General features: G+C 37.8%; 2 protein-coding genes across 2 annotated transcripts; one reads left to right on the top strand and one right to left on the bottom strand.

The window, feature by feature from the left end:
* Window positions 1-1849: 1849 nt before the first annotated feature.
* LOC122081982 (ACT domain-containing protein ACR10-like) lies at window positions 1850-7518 on the top strand. The gene is made up of 6 exons (XM_042649437.1): window positions 1850-2335; window positions 2487-2708; window positions 3114-3219; window positions 5673-6009; window positions 6661-6945; window positions 7055-7518. The coding sequence occupies exons 1-6, from the start codon at window positions 2182-2184 to the stop codon at window positions 7190-7192; spliced, it is 1242 nt and encodes a 413-aa protein (XP_042505371.1). The 5' UTR covers window positions 1850-2181; the 3' UTR covers window positions 7193-7518.
* Window positions 7519-10177: 2659 nt separating this feature from the next.
* LOC122081981 (probable glucuronoxylan glucuronosyltransferase IRX7) lies at window positions 10178-13436 on the bottom strand. Its single transcript, XM_042649436.1, has 4 exons — window positions 12245-13436; window positions 11794-12155; window positions 11429-11679; window positions 10178-11142 (listed from the first exon to the last, which is right to left on the bottom strand). Exons 1-4 carry the CDS (start codon window positions 12537-12539, stop codon window positions 10674-10676), a joined length of 1377 nt encoding a protein of 458 aa, XP_042505370.1. The 5' UTR covers window positions 12540-13436; the 3' UTR covers window positions 10178-10673.
* Between the last annotated feature and the right edge of the window lie 5059 nt (window positions 13437-18495).

The following is an 18495-nucleotide window of genomic DNA, read 5'->3' as shown; positions in this document are numbered from 1 at the left end:
CACAAGAATTTGCACACTCGTGCTGTAAGCTTTATCTTTTAAGGAAAATAAAAAATCTTGAGACTCTAAATGCTCTTTGAATTGTTTGAAGGTTGATTACTTTGGCCCTATTTGGTATCATTTTTTTTTTTTTAATAAAAATCATTAATGAAAGCCATTTTTTTATCAAAACATAAAAATGGTTTGATAACTACTTGACAAAAATGATTTTTTTTTGAGAAATAATTTGATATCTCTATGTATAAAATAGTTTTTTAAGTAAATGGGTGAAGAGATTCCCTTCACCCATCTTTCCTATAACTCTCTTTCTCCACTTTAGACTAAAGAAGAGGGGGGCAAAGGGATTGGATTTATAATTATAAAACAAATGACTACTTTACCCCTCCATAATGAACCTTTAAACATATGCTCATTATAATACAGCACAAAAACAACTAAAAATCATTTTTTGCTAAAACACATAAATAACTCTTGATCACTTTTTGGTTTTTGTGTTTTACCAAATTTTATTTTTTTTTTTAATTAGAAACAAGCACAGTAAATGATACCAAATGTAGTCAAAACAATTTTTATGAACAAAAATCAAAAGGAAAAATGATACCGAAGAGGGTTTTTTGCATCCCGTTAAATTCTGATCCGATAAGAATTGGACAAGAATAGGACCGATCCAAAATCCAGATCCGGAGTTTGGTTTGTTATAAACCCTGCTCAACCCTCAACAGGCAACACATATCCATCCACCGTTTTTGATAGCAGAAATGTCTTTGAAAACACTCTAAATAGTAGTAGCGGAACCAGAATCAATATTTTGGGCTTTATCCATTCTCGGACGGACCCGTTTTATAATGGCCGCATTGAATTTGGTTGGGGGATCAAGATTCAAGATTCAAGATTCAAGATCATGTGGTTGTTACCTATTGGAAGGTTTGAAATTACAGGGAGTGGTCGGCTTTTGCTGAGACAGATGCTGAGGAAACGTCGGACGTCATATTCCCTCGTCACATAAAATAATCACTAAAAAAAAAAAAAAGGTTAATAACAATGGGGTAGAAGTTAAAGACAGAAACCCATATTAATCAATTCTGATTTGGTATCCATTTCCATGTCCTTCTGCCTTCTCCATCGCCCACTTGTATTTTAATTTTCAAACTATGAAGCTTCCGGTGGTGCTACGTGGACGCACACCCATCTTTATTCGTAAGTCTCTTTACCTCATCGTTCTTTTGCCTGTCCAATGAGGCTAAAAAGCAAATAGACAAAAAGAGTACAAGCCCATCCAAAAGATCCCAAATATCTAACTTTTAGGATTCTGATCGGACGTTTATAAAGGGAGTGTAGCTGTCGAATAAAAATTCAAATCTGAAAGCCGAGGATATCGGGGGGAGAGTAATTAGCGAGAAAACGGAATGAAGACTTTTCTTGAAGGCAACGCAAAGGTCGTAAGGCACGTGAAGGATCCAATCGAGAAAATCCGACACGTGGTTGGCGCCTTTGTAAGGCTGCTGAGTCTCCAAAGTCGAAGAGGAGGATGATTTAGGGAAGAAGATATTAAGTATGATACTAAGAAAAGTAAGTGTATAACAGTAGATGCGGACGCGATAACAACTACCAAAGGCGGCAGCAATCTCACTACACTACTAGTATCATCTAAAATCGCGGAGATGAGATATCGGGATTCGTGATTAGCTATATAGCCATATAGGGAATGAAACTCGGTGAGTCTGACTCGTTCAGTATTGAGTCCTGTGACTCCTGTCTTGTGAACAAGACGATATCTCATTTGCGGAGAATGTGGAATTCGGTCTTTGGGAGATTCTAATATAAAAGTAGGAGAGGGAGAGACCCACCATCGCTTCACAGTGTTAGACTGTATTGTCAAGTGTGTGCGATAGTGAGAGGGAGAGAGAGAGAGAGAGAGAAGCAGAACATGTGAAGGAGAGAAAGGAAACCTAATCTCTACTACTCTGTTTTTTCTCTTGTTTCATAATCTTTCGGATCGATCGGTGGATTGGAGGAGAAGTAAGAAACGCATATTTCTTTGCTTCAGCTTCTGCTTCCGAGACAGATTCATTGTCGGTGAGAGAAGAAGAACAGAGCAAGAAGATTTGAGGGGGAGTTGTGTAAGGGCAAGAAAGAAGTTGTGATTTTTTTTCTTTCCGGAAAGATTGGAGAGGAAGAAGGATGGGTATTCCTTATGACGACGTGGTTATTATCACGCCGCCAGAGAACGAAGGGAATCCTAGTGTCATTACTGTGAACTGCCCTGACAAGACTGGGTTAGGTTGCGATCTTTGCCGTTTAATACTCTTCTTTGGGTTGAATATTGTAAGAGGAGGTAAGGGAAAAGTTGTTGCTTCTTCTTTTTCTGTTCTTTCCCGAACATTTTCTTTCTGGGTGTTAATTTTGTGATGCCTGTGTGCTTAATATATATATATATATATATATATATTTTTTTTTTTTTTTTTTCATTTGATTTTGTGGTGAAGATTTCTCAACGGATGGGATGTGGTGCTACATCGTGTTCTGGGTCGTAGGAAAACCCACGACGAGGTGGGATTTATTAAAAAGGAGACTTGTGGGGGCATGCCCTTCCTGTAGTTCCGCTTCGGTAATTTACTATTACAGGTCGGAGTTGCAGCAGCAGCAGAAGCCTCCTGACATTTTTCTCTTGAAGTTCTGTTGTTTTGATCGAAGAGGGCTCTTGCACGGTAACTCTCCTCTCTCCCTCTTTTTCCTGCCTCTCTGTGGGTATTTTCATTCATTTTTCGTGATTGTTTTTTTCTGGGTTCTGCTGTGGGGTTGGAAATTGTTGTAATTTCTCGAAGGTTGCCAAGTTTTCTTGCTCAGTTTGATTGGGGGTTTACAATCTTATATGCTTTTGGTGCATTACATTATTTATTTTATTTTATTTTGCTTGTATGTGGTGGTTTCATGGCATTATTTATTTTTCTTTAATTAGCTTTGGATGGTGGCTACAAATCTCTTGGATTTTGGTATTCAGATTGTTTGTTCTTCCACCTGTCCTAATGTTGTTGTACCGGTGTTTTAACATTTTCTTTCTTCTTTATATCATTATATGTTTATTTATTTATTTATTTTTGGTAATTTGGTAGATGTTACCGAAGTCCTCTGCGAGCTTGAGCTCATAATCAGGAGAGTCAAGGTATCGACCACTCCAGATGGAATAGTAATAGACCTTTTCTTCATCACAGACACCAGGTGCTTCATTCCTTACAAGTTTCTCCCACATAGAAGAAAAGTATTATATGCTCTGTTATCTTCTTGCATTTTCCTGAGTGCTATTGGTATCCACCAATTTAGGTAGAATGAATGTTGTTGGTGAGAATCATCTTATCCTTTAGGATTAATACAATATTGAAATGTTATTATTCATTAAGTTTCTTAATTTGGGGCAACAAAACATTGTGGGTGGAAAATCTGATCAATTGATTAAGAATATTGGGAGGTTTTAATTACTGGTCATGTGGAAAGAGAGATCATCTCCATCAGAAACAGGGTTACATGGCCAATAATTTGAATGTTTAAATCAACGGACTGGAATTTGTGAAAATATGGCAGAATTTTTATGAAATATTAATTGGCACGTTGTTGGATTATGCAATTGCTCACTTTTTGGCTATGGCTAATTGAGAGGACACTACAATCAATCAGCTGAGTGTGGGAACGTGCCAGGTTCCATGGTCATGTATGCGAAATGCGAATTACAGTTGTGTATGCTAATCTACCTCATGTTAAATATTATTATTTGCTTTCCATTTGCATTTCATCTTGGGGGCCATTTATTTTATTCTGTGAGTGTACGATTACAAAGATCTCAGCGTAAAACAATTTTCTAGGAATTAGTCATAAAAATTCTGTTTCAATGGTAAATAATGTCCTAGAAATATGGATTTGGTCCTGTAACGAAACTATATCAAACTGATAGATTTGAAACACTACAAGAGGGTGTTAGAAGCAGTGTGCTTGATAAGGGTATTTGGGAAATTTCTCTCATATGTGTTGCTGTAACCCTCTTTAACATGCTTGCTGTCCCTGCAACATCTCTTCCTATCCAATTTTATGGTTGTTTATCTTGTCCAGTCGTCACGAAATTGAATCCATTCCCTATCTTGCGCCTCTCCAGTGGATTTAGTTTTACTCACGTTAGCGACATGTTTCTAAGCAGATCTTAGCAACAAAGGATCTGGTTATTTGGTAAATAGATTCAACCAACCCTAATCATTTAAAAGTTAACATACTGGAAGATTTATGCTTCCTTCGCTCATAAATTTCTTCAGTAATATTAAGGAGCACTAACTGTTCGACTCTCTTTGCTAATATTTGAGAATCAAATTACGTAAAAAGAAAGAAAGGTTGAAAAATCATTAAAGCTTTCGGACAAATTTTTCTATCCCTTTAAACTGTTTAACATGGAAATGAAAATGGGCTAGTTTTTCGCTATCTTGTAGGCGTGCACAAGTGAGAGTTGAGAGTTGAGAGTTGAGAGTTGATACTCAACTCAGCTCCCCTCTTCCACAATTAGGTGAAGACCTCGAGGGCCAGAAACCTCAAGGGGAAAACTTTCACTGCGCCACAAGATTCTTTTGCGAAGCGGTCTCTCCAATGTTTCCACTCCTACCTGGTAAGCAAAGATGTTTCAAGATACCAGGTGACCAAGTTCCATTAGTTTGGGCTGTAATATGTTTCCCCTTTTGTGGTGTTTGCAAACTCTCCTTGAAAACCTCTCCCCTTTTGATGAACATTCTTGAAACATTGTATCTATTAAAAGTAAAATAAATTAATGGAACATTGTTTCATCACAATCTGATTATTAATCTTGACCCAGTCAATTGCTTTTCCATAGATTATTGAGAGGGTAACCAAAAAAAATTGGAATGCTATTTTTTGCTTTGTACAGGTGATTCTACACATTTTACCTGATCGAAGAGTTTGTTGAGGAGGATTCCATATGTGGTCACAGTGTGGGTTGTCCATATATGTGGTATGCAGTGTCAATTAACCATGGCCAATGCAAAAATGCAACCACCAGATGAACAGCCCTCTTATGGAATGTCAGGAATGTGGGCAGGGAAGAAGGAACTTGAGAAACTGAAGGTCTTGACTTACAAGTGATAAGTAAAGTAGTTAGGATGGTATCATTGGTGAATCTAGACTGTGCTTGGCATTTGGACAGTTCTATATGTGCTTAGCATTTGGACAGTTCTACACATTTTACCTGATCGAAGAGTTTGTTGAGGAGGATTCCATATGTGGTCACAGTGCCGGTTGTCCATCTATGTGGTACGCAGTGTCAATTAACCATGGCCAATGCAAAAATGCAACCACCAGATGAACAACCCTCATATGGAATGTCAGGAATGTGGGCAGGGAAAAAGGAACTTGAGAAATTGAAGGTCTCGACTTACAAGTGATAAGTAGTCAAGTAGTTAGGATATCGTTGGTGAATCTAGACTGTGCTTGGCATTTGGACAGTTCTGATGCTAACATTTACAGTATGCACAAAACACTTCACTATCATATTGCTTGCAAAATGGATTAGCTTTAGAATATATGCTACAAAGTTCTTCTGGCAACCGTTCTTTGTGATTTCTCAATACAACTACTCATATCTTGTTATAGGCTTAGATTCTTACATTTTGATCCTTTATTAGGGAACTGATGCATACAAAGAAGAGGAAGGATGATACTTGCGATCATTTGAGAGATGTTTTGGGTGATGCGTTGATCAGTTGTGAGATAGAATTGGCTAGTCATGAACTTGTTACATGTTTACAGAATTCCTCATTTCTTCCTGTTGCAGCCATGGAAGATATGTTCAGGTTAGAGCTTCCTGAAGATCATCCAAGTGAGTCTGCAATCGCCAACAATGTTTCTGTTACAATGGACAATTCCCTCAGCCCTTCTCACACACTTGTCCAAATAAGTTGCAAAGATCACAAAGGTCTCCTCTACGATATTATGAGAACCTTGAAGGATTATAATATCCAGGTAACAAGCAACTTTAACATTCATCAGCGGATTCCTAAAAAATATATATATTTTTTTTTGGGTACAAATTCCTCAAATTTTTCAGTTTGTTAGGTTAGAATTTGTTTTATTTTCCCTCTTCTCTTCACTAGTGATACTACATTTCCTGTTATGTAAGATTTTATCTAGACTATTTAAGTTCCTGTAATATTCTGTAGACATAACACAGAAGTCTTGCTGCTATAACTCGATAGTTATGTGGCACAGAATGATGTGCACTGGGTTTGCATTCTAGTTGACAAATTTGTGTATTATATATTTATGTACCTATTTTTGTATGAATGTGTACAGTGCTATAAAATTTTGAAAAAGACACCTATTTGTCCTTTTTTGACTGTTACCTATGTAATTAGAACACACCTATTTGTCATTTTCTGGTTGTTTCTATGCATATTGGACACTAACATGCAATGAAAATTAGAGGACACTCTTGAATACTCGTTTTCTTTTTTCTGTTAAACAGAAGAAGAAGAAAGGGGTGTGTGTGTGTGTGAGAGAGAGAGAGAGAGAGAGAGAGAGAGAGAGAGAGAGATGTGAGGTGGATTTGTTCTTTATTAAGGATTTTATTCTTTAATAATCGTAAGTCTTTATGTTTTATTTTATTTTTCCCAGATTTCTTATGGTCGTTTCTCCATGAGAGAAAGAGGACAATGTGAGGTGGATTTGTTCATAATGCAAGCAGATGGAAAGAAGATAGTTGATCCAAGCAAGCAGAATGCGTTGAAGTCTCGCCTTGGGTTGGAAGTTTTTTGTCCCCTAAGAGTAACTGTGGTTAGCCGAGGTCCAGACACAGAACTTCTGGTTGCAAACCCTGTAGAGTTATCTGGCAAGGGCCGGCCCCTTGTCTTTTTTGACATCACCCTTGCACTCAAGATGCTTGATACGTGCATCTTCACGGTACTTTCTTATCTGATGTATTATATTTGTCCCATGCAATTGATGGGTGTACTAGTGAGGAACTTTCAATATTATTTACTCTAAACAAATATGTTGATCACTTTTACAGGCCGAAATTGGGAGGCACGTTATTGGGGATCGGGAATGGGAAGTTTACAGAATCCTTCTTGATGAAGGGGATGGCCCTTCAGTGCCGAGGGAGAAGATCGAGGAGGAAGTCACAAAGATGTTGATGGGCTGGAAATGAATGGCTGGTCTACCAGTACTTGTAGGAACTTCTCTAGTCCAGACATCCAGTGTACAGCAGCATACCTTCACCAGCCCCTTGTTTAGTCAGTCCAGGTTGATTATCCAGAAGTAATAGGTATACTAAATATTAATATTGAGATTTGACATATATGTTGTGAATGGGGAAGCTGTTTTTATGATCTATAGCGTCTTGTGGTACTAACTTGGCTGTACAGATGATGAGAGATGTTGACGAGAGATGAGATGGAAGAGTTAGCTCCCATGGCATTGTATCATAAACTGGAAGGAATCTAAGATTCTTATTCCTATTAAGTTCTTTATGTACGTCTGTGAATCTGTCCTTTTCGTAGGGATCCTTTCTCTGTTGGCTGCTTTTCCTTTTTATTTCGTTCTTATTCTTTTTCCCTGAGAAAACAGAAAGTGAAGTATTAATTCTGATGAACTAAAATGGTTACACAAGGAGATTTTTCTTTCTCATGATCTTGCCTGTTCCTTTAACCTCTCTCCCCACTGCCTCCCAAAAAAAAAAAAAATGGAAAATACCCCCACCCCCAATGGAAATTCATTTTTGGCGTTATAAAACGTTGTGAAATGCCAACTACTCGAATGATTCAATTTTTCTATATTGACATATGAGCATTTTACCAACAAGAATGCAGTGGCTGCATCTAAATAATGGTCAATCAACATGCTACATTGGTGCAACTAAACTCATCCTAACCTCCCAGCGGGGTTGGTAACTTAGTGGAAGGAAGCCTTTGCCTTATAATCACTTGGGATTGTGGATTCGAGTTGGTATGTGTCACTATCGCTTGTTGGTCTTGAAGAAATGTTGCTGGCTGTTGAGCTATGGCTGGGGCTATGATCACTACCTCTGTCATGGAGCAAATAATTATCCAAACCCAAGCAGGCAAGCACCATTCTAACAACCAAGGAGCAACATTTGCAATAAAGTGGGCATGTAAATATCATCGGAGAGGATGAAGAAAATTTGTATTTTTCAGGGGCTTACTGGCGGGTTGTGGATGAGATGCCGGAGTTGTCAAGTAGCTTTGAACGTGGGTGCGTTTTTGTTTGGATTCTGGGAATCCAATTATTTGTTGTGGAATGGTTTGTAAGTTAGCAGTTTTGAATTATTTCATGATTACAGGCTCTGTTTGTTATTCATTCTCAGAATAGTTTTGGGTCTACAACACATTCTGAATAGAAGTGACAGAATTAGCTGATTTGACTCGAAATCAACCATGGGCACATTTAGAGTAACCCTAATTCTTCACTTATTGAGTCCAATCGAGTTAAGCCAATTCGAAGCGAATCTGAACCATTCTTGGCCAATTCAATTGAAATCGATGGAAACTATCATATATATATATATATATAGGGAAAAGGTTGGGTATACCGCTGATATCAAGTATGTTAGCACCCATTGTGTCTATCTCTCTTTTTCCTTTTTCTGAAATGACCCTCATATCCTTCCTGAATGATACTCCATCATGTGTTCCTATTGGTGCTATCCGCTAGCATACTTGATATCGGCGGCATACCTATCCCTCTCCCATATATATATATATATATATATATTTTAAAACTAACCTATATTTATTCTTATATATCTAATGTTATTTTGTTGTATATATGTTTTGGGAAGTGATTCTTTGCTTAGGAGCACTAGCATTGTTTCTCCATCCCTCAAATAAGGGGTAAGGAGGTTTTTTTACAGATAGACACGTGAAAACGTTGGCATAGACCACGCTCCTAATAAGGATCTAAATGACTCAGCTGAATGTATTTTCAGGTTTAATCTGTTACTATTTTAATAATTTATAGATTTTTTTTAAGAGAATTAAAATTTAAGTTAAGTAGAGTAATTAGACATAGCTAATCATATGACCTAGAGGGAGACGATTGTTAGAGGCTGCACCCATTTTTTGACAAACATTACTCTCTCATCGACTGATCTAAACTTAAAGCATATCAGGGTCCTGTAGTTATATACATGTAGTAATAACTGAAAAGTACTTATAGGCCATAAACTAAGGGTTGGTGATTGGATCAGAGTTCCCAAAGCAACATCATCACTCCAAACTTCATCAATACTCCATCCAACTTGCTTAGTGTGGTTTAGCCCAGCTTAGAATTTAAAATTCAACCCATTGCTTAGCGTGGTTACAGCTTCGTCGTTTTATAACAATTTTTATGGTGATGAAACTAGCTTATTTAAGTATCAATCAGTCATATTTTATTTAAAAAAAGGTATATATCAAAATTTGCATGCAAGAAGTCATGGGTAGGTGTAGTTCTATAATTTTAGAGTGAGACTTTATTTTTCTTATTAAATTTTTGTTAAGAACATAAAGAAATAATTTTGACAGTTAGATGTTATCAGAAGTTAGTTCGGTTACTGCAGATGAGAAAAAGAGTGAAGGGGCAGGTAGCTCGTGCCAGCCACCCTCTTGCTGGTTAGTGGTAAGCCCATAAGTCAAATTAGGGTTGCCAATTTCTGGTCCAAACCGATTGGATCGGTCAACACTAGTTGGAAAAAATCAAATCAAACCTAATCACGCGAATATATCAACCAATAGTGAAATTGAATCCAATCCTAAGAGTCCCAAAAATATAAATAAATTTTCAGGGAACTAAGATTCCTTCAACACCCATGTGCAGTGAAAAACAATCATATAATTGGTATTTACAATTCTTAGGGGTTGCCAAATTTGGCTTAGCAGTTTGGTTCCAATATGGTTTAACATCATCCTGAAATTGATTCAGTCTAACCAAAACCAGATCAAATTCACTGATTGATACCCTAGGATAAACAAGAAACAAGTCCAAAAAGAAATTGGAACCTAAAATCGCTCGTTTATAATCAATCGAATTGAATGGAAAAAATGGATCCAGATTTGGTTTCAAAAAGTAAACTTAATTCGATTTGATTTTGATATTAAAGACTTAAAATTGTGTAATCATATGAACCAAACCCAAATTGAACCGAACCTTAATCACATGTCATTGTTGAATTGAATGAAATTTAGCTACTACACATTTCTTTGCTGAGTTGTAATGAAAAAGATTGAAAGGTAATGCCTACAGCACTACAGTATCAAAATATGAGCAAAATTACAATATTTACCTCAAAGCCCTGAGCTGGAAAAGGCATGAACGGAGGACAAGATAGGACGGGAAATGTTTTCCAGAATCCCAAAACGCTGTCACCGTACGTTCGGTATTGATGATTCCGTGACTTTGCCTACCACATCTACGGTTCATTAATGAACCATACGAATGCCGCGCTTTTCTGGTGGATGGGCCCCACCTAAGAGATATATAAGCCTATTCGAAATCGGACCCCCACCGCCCTCTGTCCTCTATTATTTTGCCTCCGTATGAGCGTCCAGGCTGGCAGAAACCAGTATATCAATACCTGCCTACATGCCACCCGTTTGATTCAATAGCAATCCTCAAGCGCACCTGTCAGAAAATCATTGGCTCAAAAGTCTCGAAATCCTATACGATCTATCCAGCTTCTTGGATAGTTCATGCAGAACCTGCCACGTCGCATCACCCACGTCGATCTCATTGTTGTAAAGTAGGGCCCTCCTGTTCACTGGGTCCCACAGGTTCCTCTGGATGTCAGAGAGGTTTGTCGCGGCCACATGCTCCAGTATCCTTCCAAGCTTCTTCCCGACATCCTTCTCCGCCACCGTCAGCGAGATCTGCGACCACCGGACTACGTCGGGGAAGGGAAATCGGATGCCGTCAGCTATTATGACTGGGACGCAGCCTAGGACAACCGATTCCACCAGCCTCGGACTCCACGGGGCCCACCCAAGCGGGCAGAGGCAGAAGACCGACCGCACGATCTCTGATTGATACTTATCGTACCTGTGCCGCTTCAGGTAAAACTTCCGGTTCCGGTGATACTTCTGCCACATGACCGTCCGTACTCGCCTGAAAATTATTAAAAAAAAAAAAACGATACCTTTAAGACTCTTCAAATGATTATCCACTTTTTTACGAAAACACCCCCAGAGGGGGAAAAGTATCTTTCTAGATAGAAAGTCAACAGCGTGGGTGTTTTCGTACTAATAGACAAATTTTTGAACTTTCATCCTCGCGAGGAACGAAAACGGCTGAAGTCCAGGGGCACTTATGTAATTTAAATTCAAGTTGCAGAGAAGACGATTGAGAACGATGGAGGTTTTCTCCAAGGGTGTTTCGACTTAAAAATGACTACCTGCTGTAAAAATGTCCGCTGACGTTCTTGGGATGAGCTTCCATCTTCCCTCTGAAGAAAACCCATATGTCCCTCTTGACGTTCTCCGGCATCCTCTTGAGCGTGGATTGTATACTCTCCGGCGACACATAAGGTGGAATCAACACATTCTCCACTTCTTGGCAAGGATGCCGGTATCTGACTCCAAATGTCTGCAACATAATCGATCTCTTCAAGAACTCCGGAATCCCATCTGCGATCGCTTCGTCCTCCTTCAGAATCCAAGACGCATTGCTACTGATTAGTCGAATCCATTCGAGACTTTAAAAGACCCATTTCAATTTAAAAAAAAAAAAAAATTCAGAAAAATAGATTTTTGGACTCACCATAGCGTGAAAACAGGCACCGTAATCGTGGGAAGCAACGAAAACATGATCAGCCCCACCACTTCGATTCCAGAACGGCAGTTTAGAAGAGATGAGGCGAACCGCTGACGCTAACAGAGGCCGCGCCTGACCAATCGCCGGAAACCCATTCTCAGAACTGAAGTTGCAGGAAACGTAAACCGGGACAAAGAAAAAATGGGCTTCCCATGGGTCGACCGTCCGTAAATCGCTACTCAACAGAGCCTTGTGTATCGCGACTTCCGCAGCGAACAGATGGTTACTGCACCGATCGTTTGCCAGCCAGTCACTGTTGTATTCCGGGGGGAGATCGTAGATATATACCTTTAGATCGTTGAACAAACCTGAGAGAGGGAATCAAATGGAATAAGAAACCCAAATGATAGAAATAACCAGACGAACAGATCGAAGATGCTTAGTCAGAGGATTAAACCTCGAGACAAGACTGGATTTTGGCTTCTGGGTTGTTGCAGATCCGTCGTGTTGGTTTCGAACAGTGCTCGGGAAACGCTGCTGGTTCGCGAAATAGAGACTGTAGCTTTATGCAGTGATGAGGTTGTGCTGGAGCTACTGATAAGATAAGAGCTGAAGAAATAAAGGCTTAAAGAAAACGAAAGAACCCATCTGAAATATCTGTAACAGAAGCTCTTATCGTGTCTTCCATGGCGGTCTAAGAACTTCATCCTCAAATATAAGCGTCTGCTCTTGAATGTTCTTCTGAACACCATTTCCGCAAAAATTAAAGAATACCAAATCAAACTGGGAAAAAAATCAGAGAGTATGAGAAATGGATTAAGTTGTAAAGAGGGGGTTTTCAGTGCTGATTGAATCTTGAAATGAATACGAAGAAACCAAGATTGGATGTTGGGGTTCGTTTTTTTGTCTTGAGAAGAGAGAAAAGAGAAAAGAGAAAAGGGATTGTTTTCTGTTCTTCACTTCTTCTTGCTAGGTTTGGTTGGGGTTTGGTGATTTTAAAATTTCCCCTTCTTCTGGGGCTTCTTGCAGGATGAGAGATTATTAGAGAGAGAAGGTCACATGGCTACGATGGCGTAGATGAGTCATGTGACCCACACCCACCGATAGTTGCGTTTTTAAGCTCCTTTTGTCTTATAAAGAATGAGGGAAGAGATAAAAATAAATAAAAAAATGACCATTAATATTCTTCTTGCTCCGCTTAAGAGATGCAGAGAGATGAGTTCAGATCAAGTGAAGCAAGAAAAAAGTTCCCTGCAACTGAAGAAAAACCTCTAAAGGGTGGGTGGTGGGAAGCAGAAAATAAATCATAAATTGACGGATCATGAATCGATTTCAACTTTGAATGTTTCATCATCGCTTCTGCACCTCTGCCTCAAGATTCAGGATGAATGGTACAAAATTACAGCTAGATGGGCGAAGAGCTCGATAAAGGGTAGCAGCTTTGATGAAGCATTGAAAGTTGGTAACTCGTACTTGAAAAGGCTTATTAGAATTCAGAAAGAAGCTCGTCGTCTTCCTCTGATCGTTCAAAAACAAAAACTCCCTCGTACTACCAGTCTACTACTGAGAAGAATATACTGGTTTTGCTATTGAATTCGTCATCAAAGGTGGGCAAGAATTGAAATTTACTAATTTACAAAGTGGTTGGATTTGATCTGGAAAGTACTTAACGCAACTATAACAATTATGATGTTGATGTGGTTCTCTATACTTTGCTCTTAGATTTTCTTTTATGATAATCTATCTAAAAATAAAAGGGGTTTTGATCATAATAAGCCTATGATAAGTCTAGTCTTGAATGGCTGCGTGTGTGTGTGGGGTCAGGGATTTGTTCTACCTTTAAATCTTTATTATTAATGGTTTAGATCCTTCCGGAAGCCAGCTTGGTAATGCAAGACATTGCTCTCTCTCTCTCTCTCTCTCTCTCTCTCTCTCTCTCTCTCTCTCTCTCTCTCTCCACTTTTCTGAATGACTGAACTTTCGATTAAAGAAAAAAGAAAAAAAACACCTTGATTGTAATTTGTAAAACCCGTGAGTACCTCATGATTCATGGGGTGTGGGCCACATGAAATTCTGTGTTCCAATTCATACATGATGTTTTTTTATATCACACATTTAATAATAGAAACATTCTAAACAAAAAAATAAAGGAAAGGTTTCCCACACGACCAATGTGAGGAATCTTTCACGCTACATCAATGATAATGTGAAGAACAATATCACGAGACATTGAATTTTTTATTTTATTCTAAATAGAAGGAAAATAATCAACGCTTTTTAGTGTAAAGTATGTTGTAGGTTCAGAGATCCTTTGCCCATGATAAAAAATTATTGTGAAAGAGGTCGATGTGGAAATACTTTTACTTAGAACAATTGAAAATGATTAGCTTGACAATAAATCCTAATTTAGTGGCATATTATAGTGGTTGATGCTTTTCTAACTTCTTAAACAATGCCTACAATACTTTTAAGAGGAATCCAATTACTCCAAAAGACCCTCAACTATAATATTAATATTTATATAATTCTAAATTTTACATTTCAATATGTTAGTCATTTCTTATAAATACTCCTGAAAATGTCTTTTGTCATGTGTCCCCCAACCCCTCTCCTCCATAGGGAAAAAAAAGGGCCTTTTGTGCAATAATTCAATTTATTAGTTTTTAACCAATGATGCATATTTCATTTCTAACATCTCAATGAATCCCTTTTCATCACTGGACATTGTATGTCTGATTTCATGCAAATTTTAATTTCATAATCATCCCTTCTTCTAATAATGTTTTGACTTTGTTATTTTTTATTAGCTACTTAAGTCTAGGATAAGGCCACTATAATGAATATTCAATAAGGTAATTGTCTCTAACATTAAATAGTATATAAAATATAAACTCTACTCAGCTCAGTATTATCCCAACTAAATGGGATTGCCTTGTAAAATAACAGAAAATACAAAATATTCCATGATGCATGAGAAGAAACCTTTTATTCCCTCCAATTATGGTCTAGTTTAGGACATTATGAAAATTTAATTAGTTAATAAAGTACAATTTTGTATGACTAGTAGCACGTCCTTGATATTATTTCATTTATTAGAGTGTCATTGAGGAATAAGAATTTCATATTAGCTCTATAGTAAACCTAAATAAGATTGCACAAGTTAAACAAGAGTAGAATAAAAAAGTGTCGACGTATACTAGGAGGGCATAAAGGTCTTACCACTCAGATAAATTTGTTTATTTATTTATTTACATGTTATTAATATTGTCACTATTATCTTGTTTCAACTCCATTTTGTTGTAAGGAAAACGGGAAAAAGGTAGTGAAGGGAAGGGAAAATATATACATTTTAGGCAAAATATATTTCACTTCTCAATGAAATATCTGCAAGTTCCTTGCAACCACCCCCTTCCCTTTTATGACTTATTCTCTTAGAGTAAAAAAATTATGAGAAAATTGCATTGTCATCCCCTGAACTTTGGTCTTTATTCAATACCATCTCTTGGACTTTTTGAAACGTCAAAGCCACCCCCTAAAAATTCAAACAATTTCAAATTGGTCCCTACCGTTAGCCGATCGTGTTAAGTGAATGAAAATCTGTTAGTTTTTTTACAATCTGCTCAAAACACCCTCACCTATTGTGAGAGGACAATATTGCTTTCCCTTTTCTTTCTTCTTCTAAACCCACTCTCCCTTTCACTCCTCACTCACTCACACTCATCTGAACAACAAGAAGGAAGAAGATGGAAAAAATCAAGTACTATCGTTGAGACAAAGCCAAAGAGATTAAGCACATTCTCCACAACCCAGCAAGCACGGCTGAATTAACAGCAAATCATATATTTCTTCAGCACAAACTCAAAGAAGCTCGGAAAGAGGAAAACCCTTTTTGACCCAGAATTTGCAGTCTTCTACCTTGGATTTCTTCAATTATATTAACTGGGTTTTCCAAAATGCAACCCAAAACACTTTTTGGATTACAGAAAAAGATTTCCAAAGAGCCCAGATCCTGATCTTGTGTTCTAAAGCTTGAAGAGAGAGACCCAGAAAGATAAAACCGTTCTATGTTGGTTTAATTGTGCAGAAACATAAGTAGAGTGCGTTGGCGCAATGAAGACCTTAATTAATGGGAAATTGAAAGAACCCTTTAAAAACCTTTTTCCAAAAACTTATAACCAACCCTTTTAAGCCGTAACAGTATTACAGTAGAGACTAGAGAGAGAGTAGAGTTCCTTCTAAAGTTAATGCGTTGAGTGCGGTGATGGGAAGGCCACAAGACCCATGACACAGACCAATGTGTAGTGAAAAAAAAAAAAGGAAGTGCAGAAATCGAAAGATCTTGCAATCAGAGGACATCTAGAAATTTTACTAAGTTGGATATGTTGATGTTGACTGTTGAGGAAGATCTTCCCTTTCCAGTTCCTAATTCCCACTTCCAACTTCCAAGTTCCAATCGCTATATGTTGCGTCTTTAGCTGTAACTGTAATGGCTGCCAGAATTACGCAATCTAGTGGGCTCCAATACGAATTGATTTCGCGTTTTTAGATGCTTGCAGATAAGAAAGATACAATGGGAGTATAGTATTGAAGTAGGGAACAATGTTCCTGATTCGCACGCAAGAAGGGAGAGGTTAGCACGTCGGAGGGGAATCGCACGATCGAGTTGCAGGTTTTTTTTCGTCTTCCTTCTTGTTGTTTGAATGAGTATGAGTGTGTGAAGAGTGAGAGGGAGAGTGGGTTTAGAAAAAGAAATGAAAGGGAGGGTAATATTGTCCTCTCACAATAGGTGGAGGTGTTTAGGGCATATTGTAAAAAAACTAAAAGATTTTCATTAACTTAATACGGTATGCTAATGGCAGGGATTGATTTGAAATTGTTTGAATTTTTAGGGGGTGACTTTGACATTTCAAAAAGTCCAGGGGTGACATTGAATAAAGACAAAGTTTAGCGAGTGACAATGTAATTTTCTCAAAAAATATATTCTTCATCATATTCCTCTTTTTTCTTGCTTTTCATCTTCTTCTTCTTCTTTATCAAAAGGAAAATTTTCTTCTTCTTCATTTTATCACCGATATCTTCTATATGGTGGGGAAGATGAGGATGACCTACCTCCTCAACATCTTCTTTCTTTGTAATTCTAATATTAAAATTTTGATACACAATAATGTAGCAAAATTACATATTTACTAATGTGCACACTGTTTTGTCATGTGAAAGAGTGATATAACAAATCTGACCATTTCACACATTAAAAATGATACACCTTGATCACATATAAAAATAGAATTTTGGAAAAAAATCATTGCAAGTATTACTCCAAAAAAAAAAAAATAGTATTGAAAATCTTTCATTTTACCAAAATAAAATAAAAAATAAAAAATATCTCTCTCTTTCTCTCTCCCCTCCAATTCCTTCGCAGTAGGTATTTAATGGAGGACACACGGCATAACAAAGTACGTCCAACGTCCAAATCTTAAAATGGGTAGTTGTTAAAAACAGAGGCATGTTCAAGTCAAGGAAAGGCATAATAAAAAGTCCTTATCGAAGAGGACATGGACATTGAGCTTTTTGATGGGGCCAAGCATTGACACAGCTACCATGGTGATTTGTAGGTACAAAGGGTTAATATGAACCCCACAGTCCCACACGGCCACACCATATGCTTTTAATAAAAAAAAAATAGGGTTGAGAGGGCAAAGACGTGTGAAGAATTATTGGGGGAAAGCTTCACCACAAGAAGATTTTAGATTTTCTCTCGGGTTGCCATCAAGCACCTATCTATGCGCAACCCGTGTTGGAAACTGATTAACAGAGTCTGATTAGAAATCTGATGCAAAGTGAGACAAGGCTCCAGTTGGATAATAAAGGCCAATCAATAATTAGGGGTGTAAAAAAAACCCCGTCGACCCCAACTAGCTCTAACCTGTTCTTATAGGACAGAGCACACCAACCAATGAGGTGCGGTCAAAAAATATCACATATAAGATAGCAATGAGATCATTTTATGTGAGGAGAGAGATGGAAATAGAGGTGTTAACGTACCCTGGCCTGGGTGCTAACACTCCTTTTCTATACATTACATAATATGAAATAATTACTTTGGGTCTCAACTCCTAACTCACAATAGGTGAAGGGTATAATTCTGAACTCATGGGTGGAGGGACTCATAAGAATACGAGAGCATATCAGAATCCTGTGGTGAATTCCATCTGTGTGAATCAGATCGTATAAAAATGATTTTCGTACGAAAACTTGATCCACACTCCAAGATATATGGTGATAGAAAACTTTAGGGGTAATTGATGAGGGAATCTTCTACCAACACACCCCTTCACATGAAGGTTGGATGGAACTATATATATGGACGTAATCGGATGGAATGGATAGATAGAATAGAAAACCAACTTTGATACCATGCAAATATCTAACCTAAATATTTAAATGTCTTGTTGGAGAGACTCACAATTATTGAGGGTGACACGGGGAGGTCATACTTCTCTATCAATTTTAGCTCATAGTCGGGTGGTGGTTAGATGGGCTAGGTTGGGATGGGCTTGGGCTTCAATTCACAGTACAATAGCTAAATCCCCCCTTGACGTAGATAGATGCGTTGCGAGTTCCATACAGATTACTTCTCAATACAATTTCTTTCAAATTCATTAAAATCTCAGATATTGGTTCTTCAAAACCTACTATGGTAGAATATTC

Source organism: Macadamia integrifolia, chromosome 6 (assembly GCF_013358625.1).
Source record: "Macadamia integrifolia cultivar HAES 741 chromosome 6, SCU_Mint_v3, whole genome shotgun sequence".
NCBI lineage: Eukaryota > Viridiplantae > Streptophyta > Magnoliopsida > Proteales > Proteaceae > Macadamia > Macadamia integrifolia.
The sequence above is the reverse complement of the archived record's forward strand: the minus strand, read 5'-3'. Positions and strand labels throughout refer to the sequence as shown.

Excerpts from the sequence above, each read along its gene's own strand:
- LOC122081982 (XM_042649437.1), top strand. The coding sequence starts at position 2,182 with ATGGGTATTCCTTATGACGACGTGGTTATTATCACGCCGCCAGAGAAC. Across the intron at positions 2,709-3,113 it reads TCGAAGAGGGCTCTTGCACG|ATGTTACCGAAGTCCTCTGC; the intron begins GTAACTCTCCTC and ends GTAATTTGGTAG. Across the intron at positions 6,010-6,660 it reads TGAAGGATTATAATATCCAG|ATTTCTTATGGTCGTTTCTC; the intron begins GTAACAAGCAAC and ends TATTTTTCCCAG.
- LOC122081981 (XM_042649436.1), bottom strand. The coding sequence starts at position 12,539 with ATGGTGTTCAGAAGAACATTCAAGAGCAGACGCTTATATTTGAGGATG. Across the intron at positions 12,156-12,244 it reads AAATCCAGTCTTGTCTCGAG|GTTTGTTCAACGATCTAAAG; the intron begins GTTTAATCCTCT and ends TCCCTCTCTCAG. Across the intron at positions 11,680-11,793 it reads GTGCCTGTTTTCACGCTATG|GAGGACGAAGCGATCGCAGA; the intron begins GTGAGTCCAAAA and ends TGGATTCTGAAG.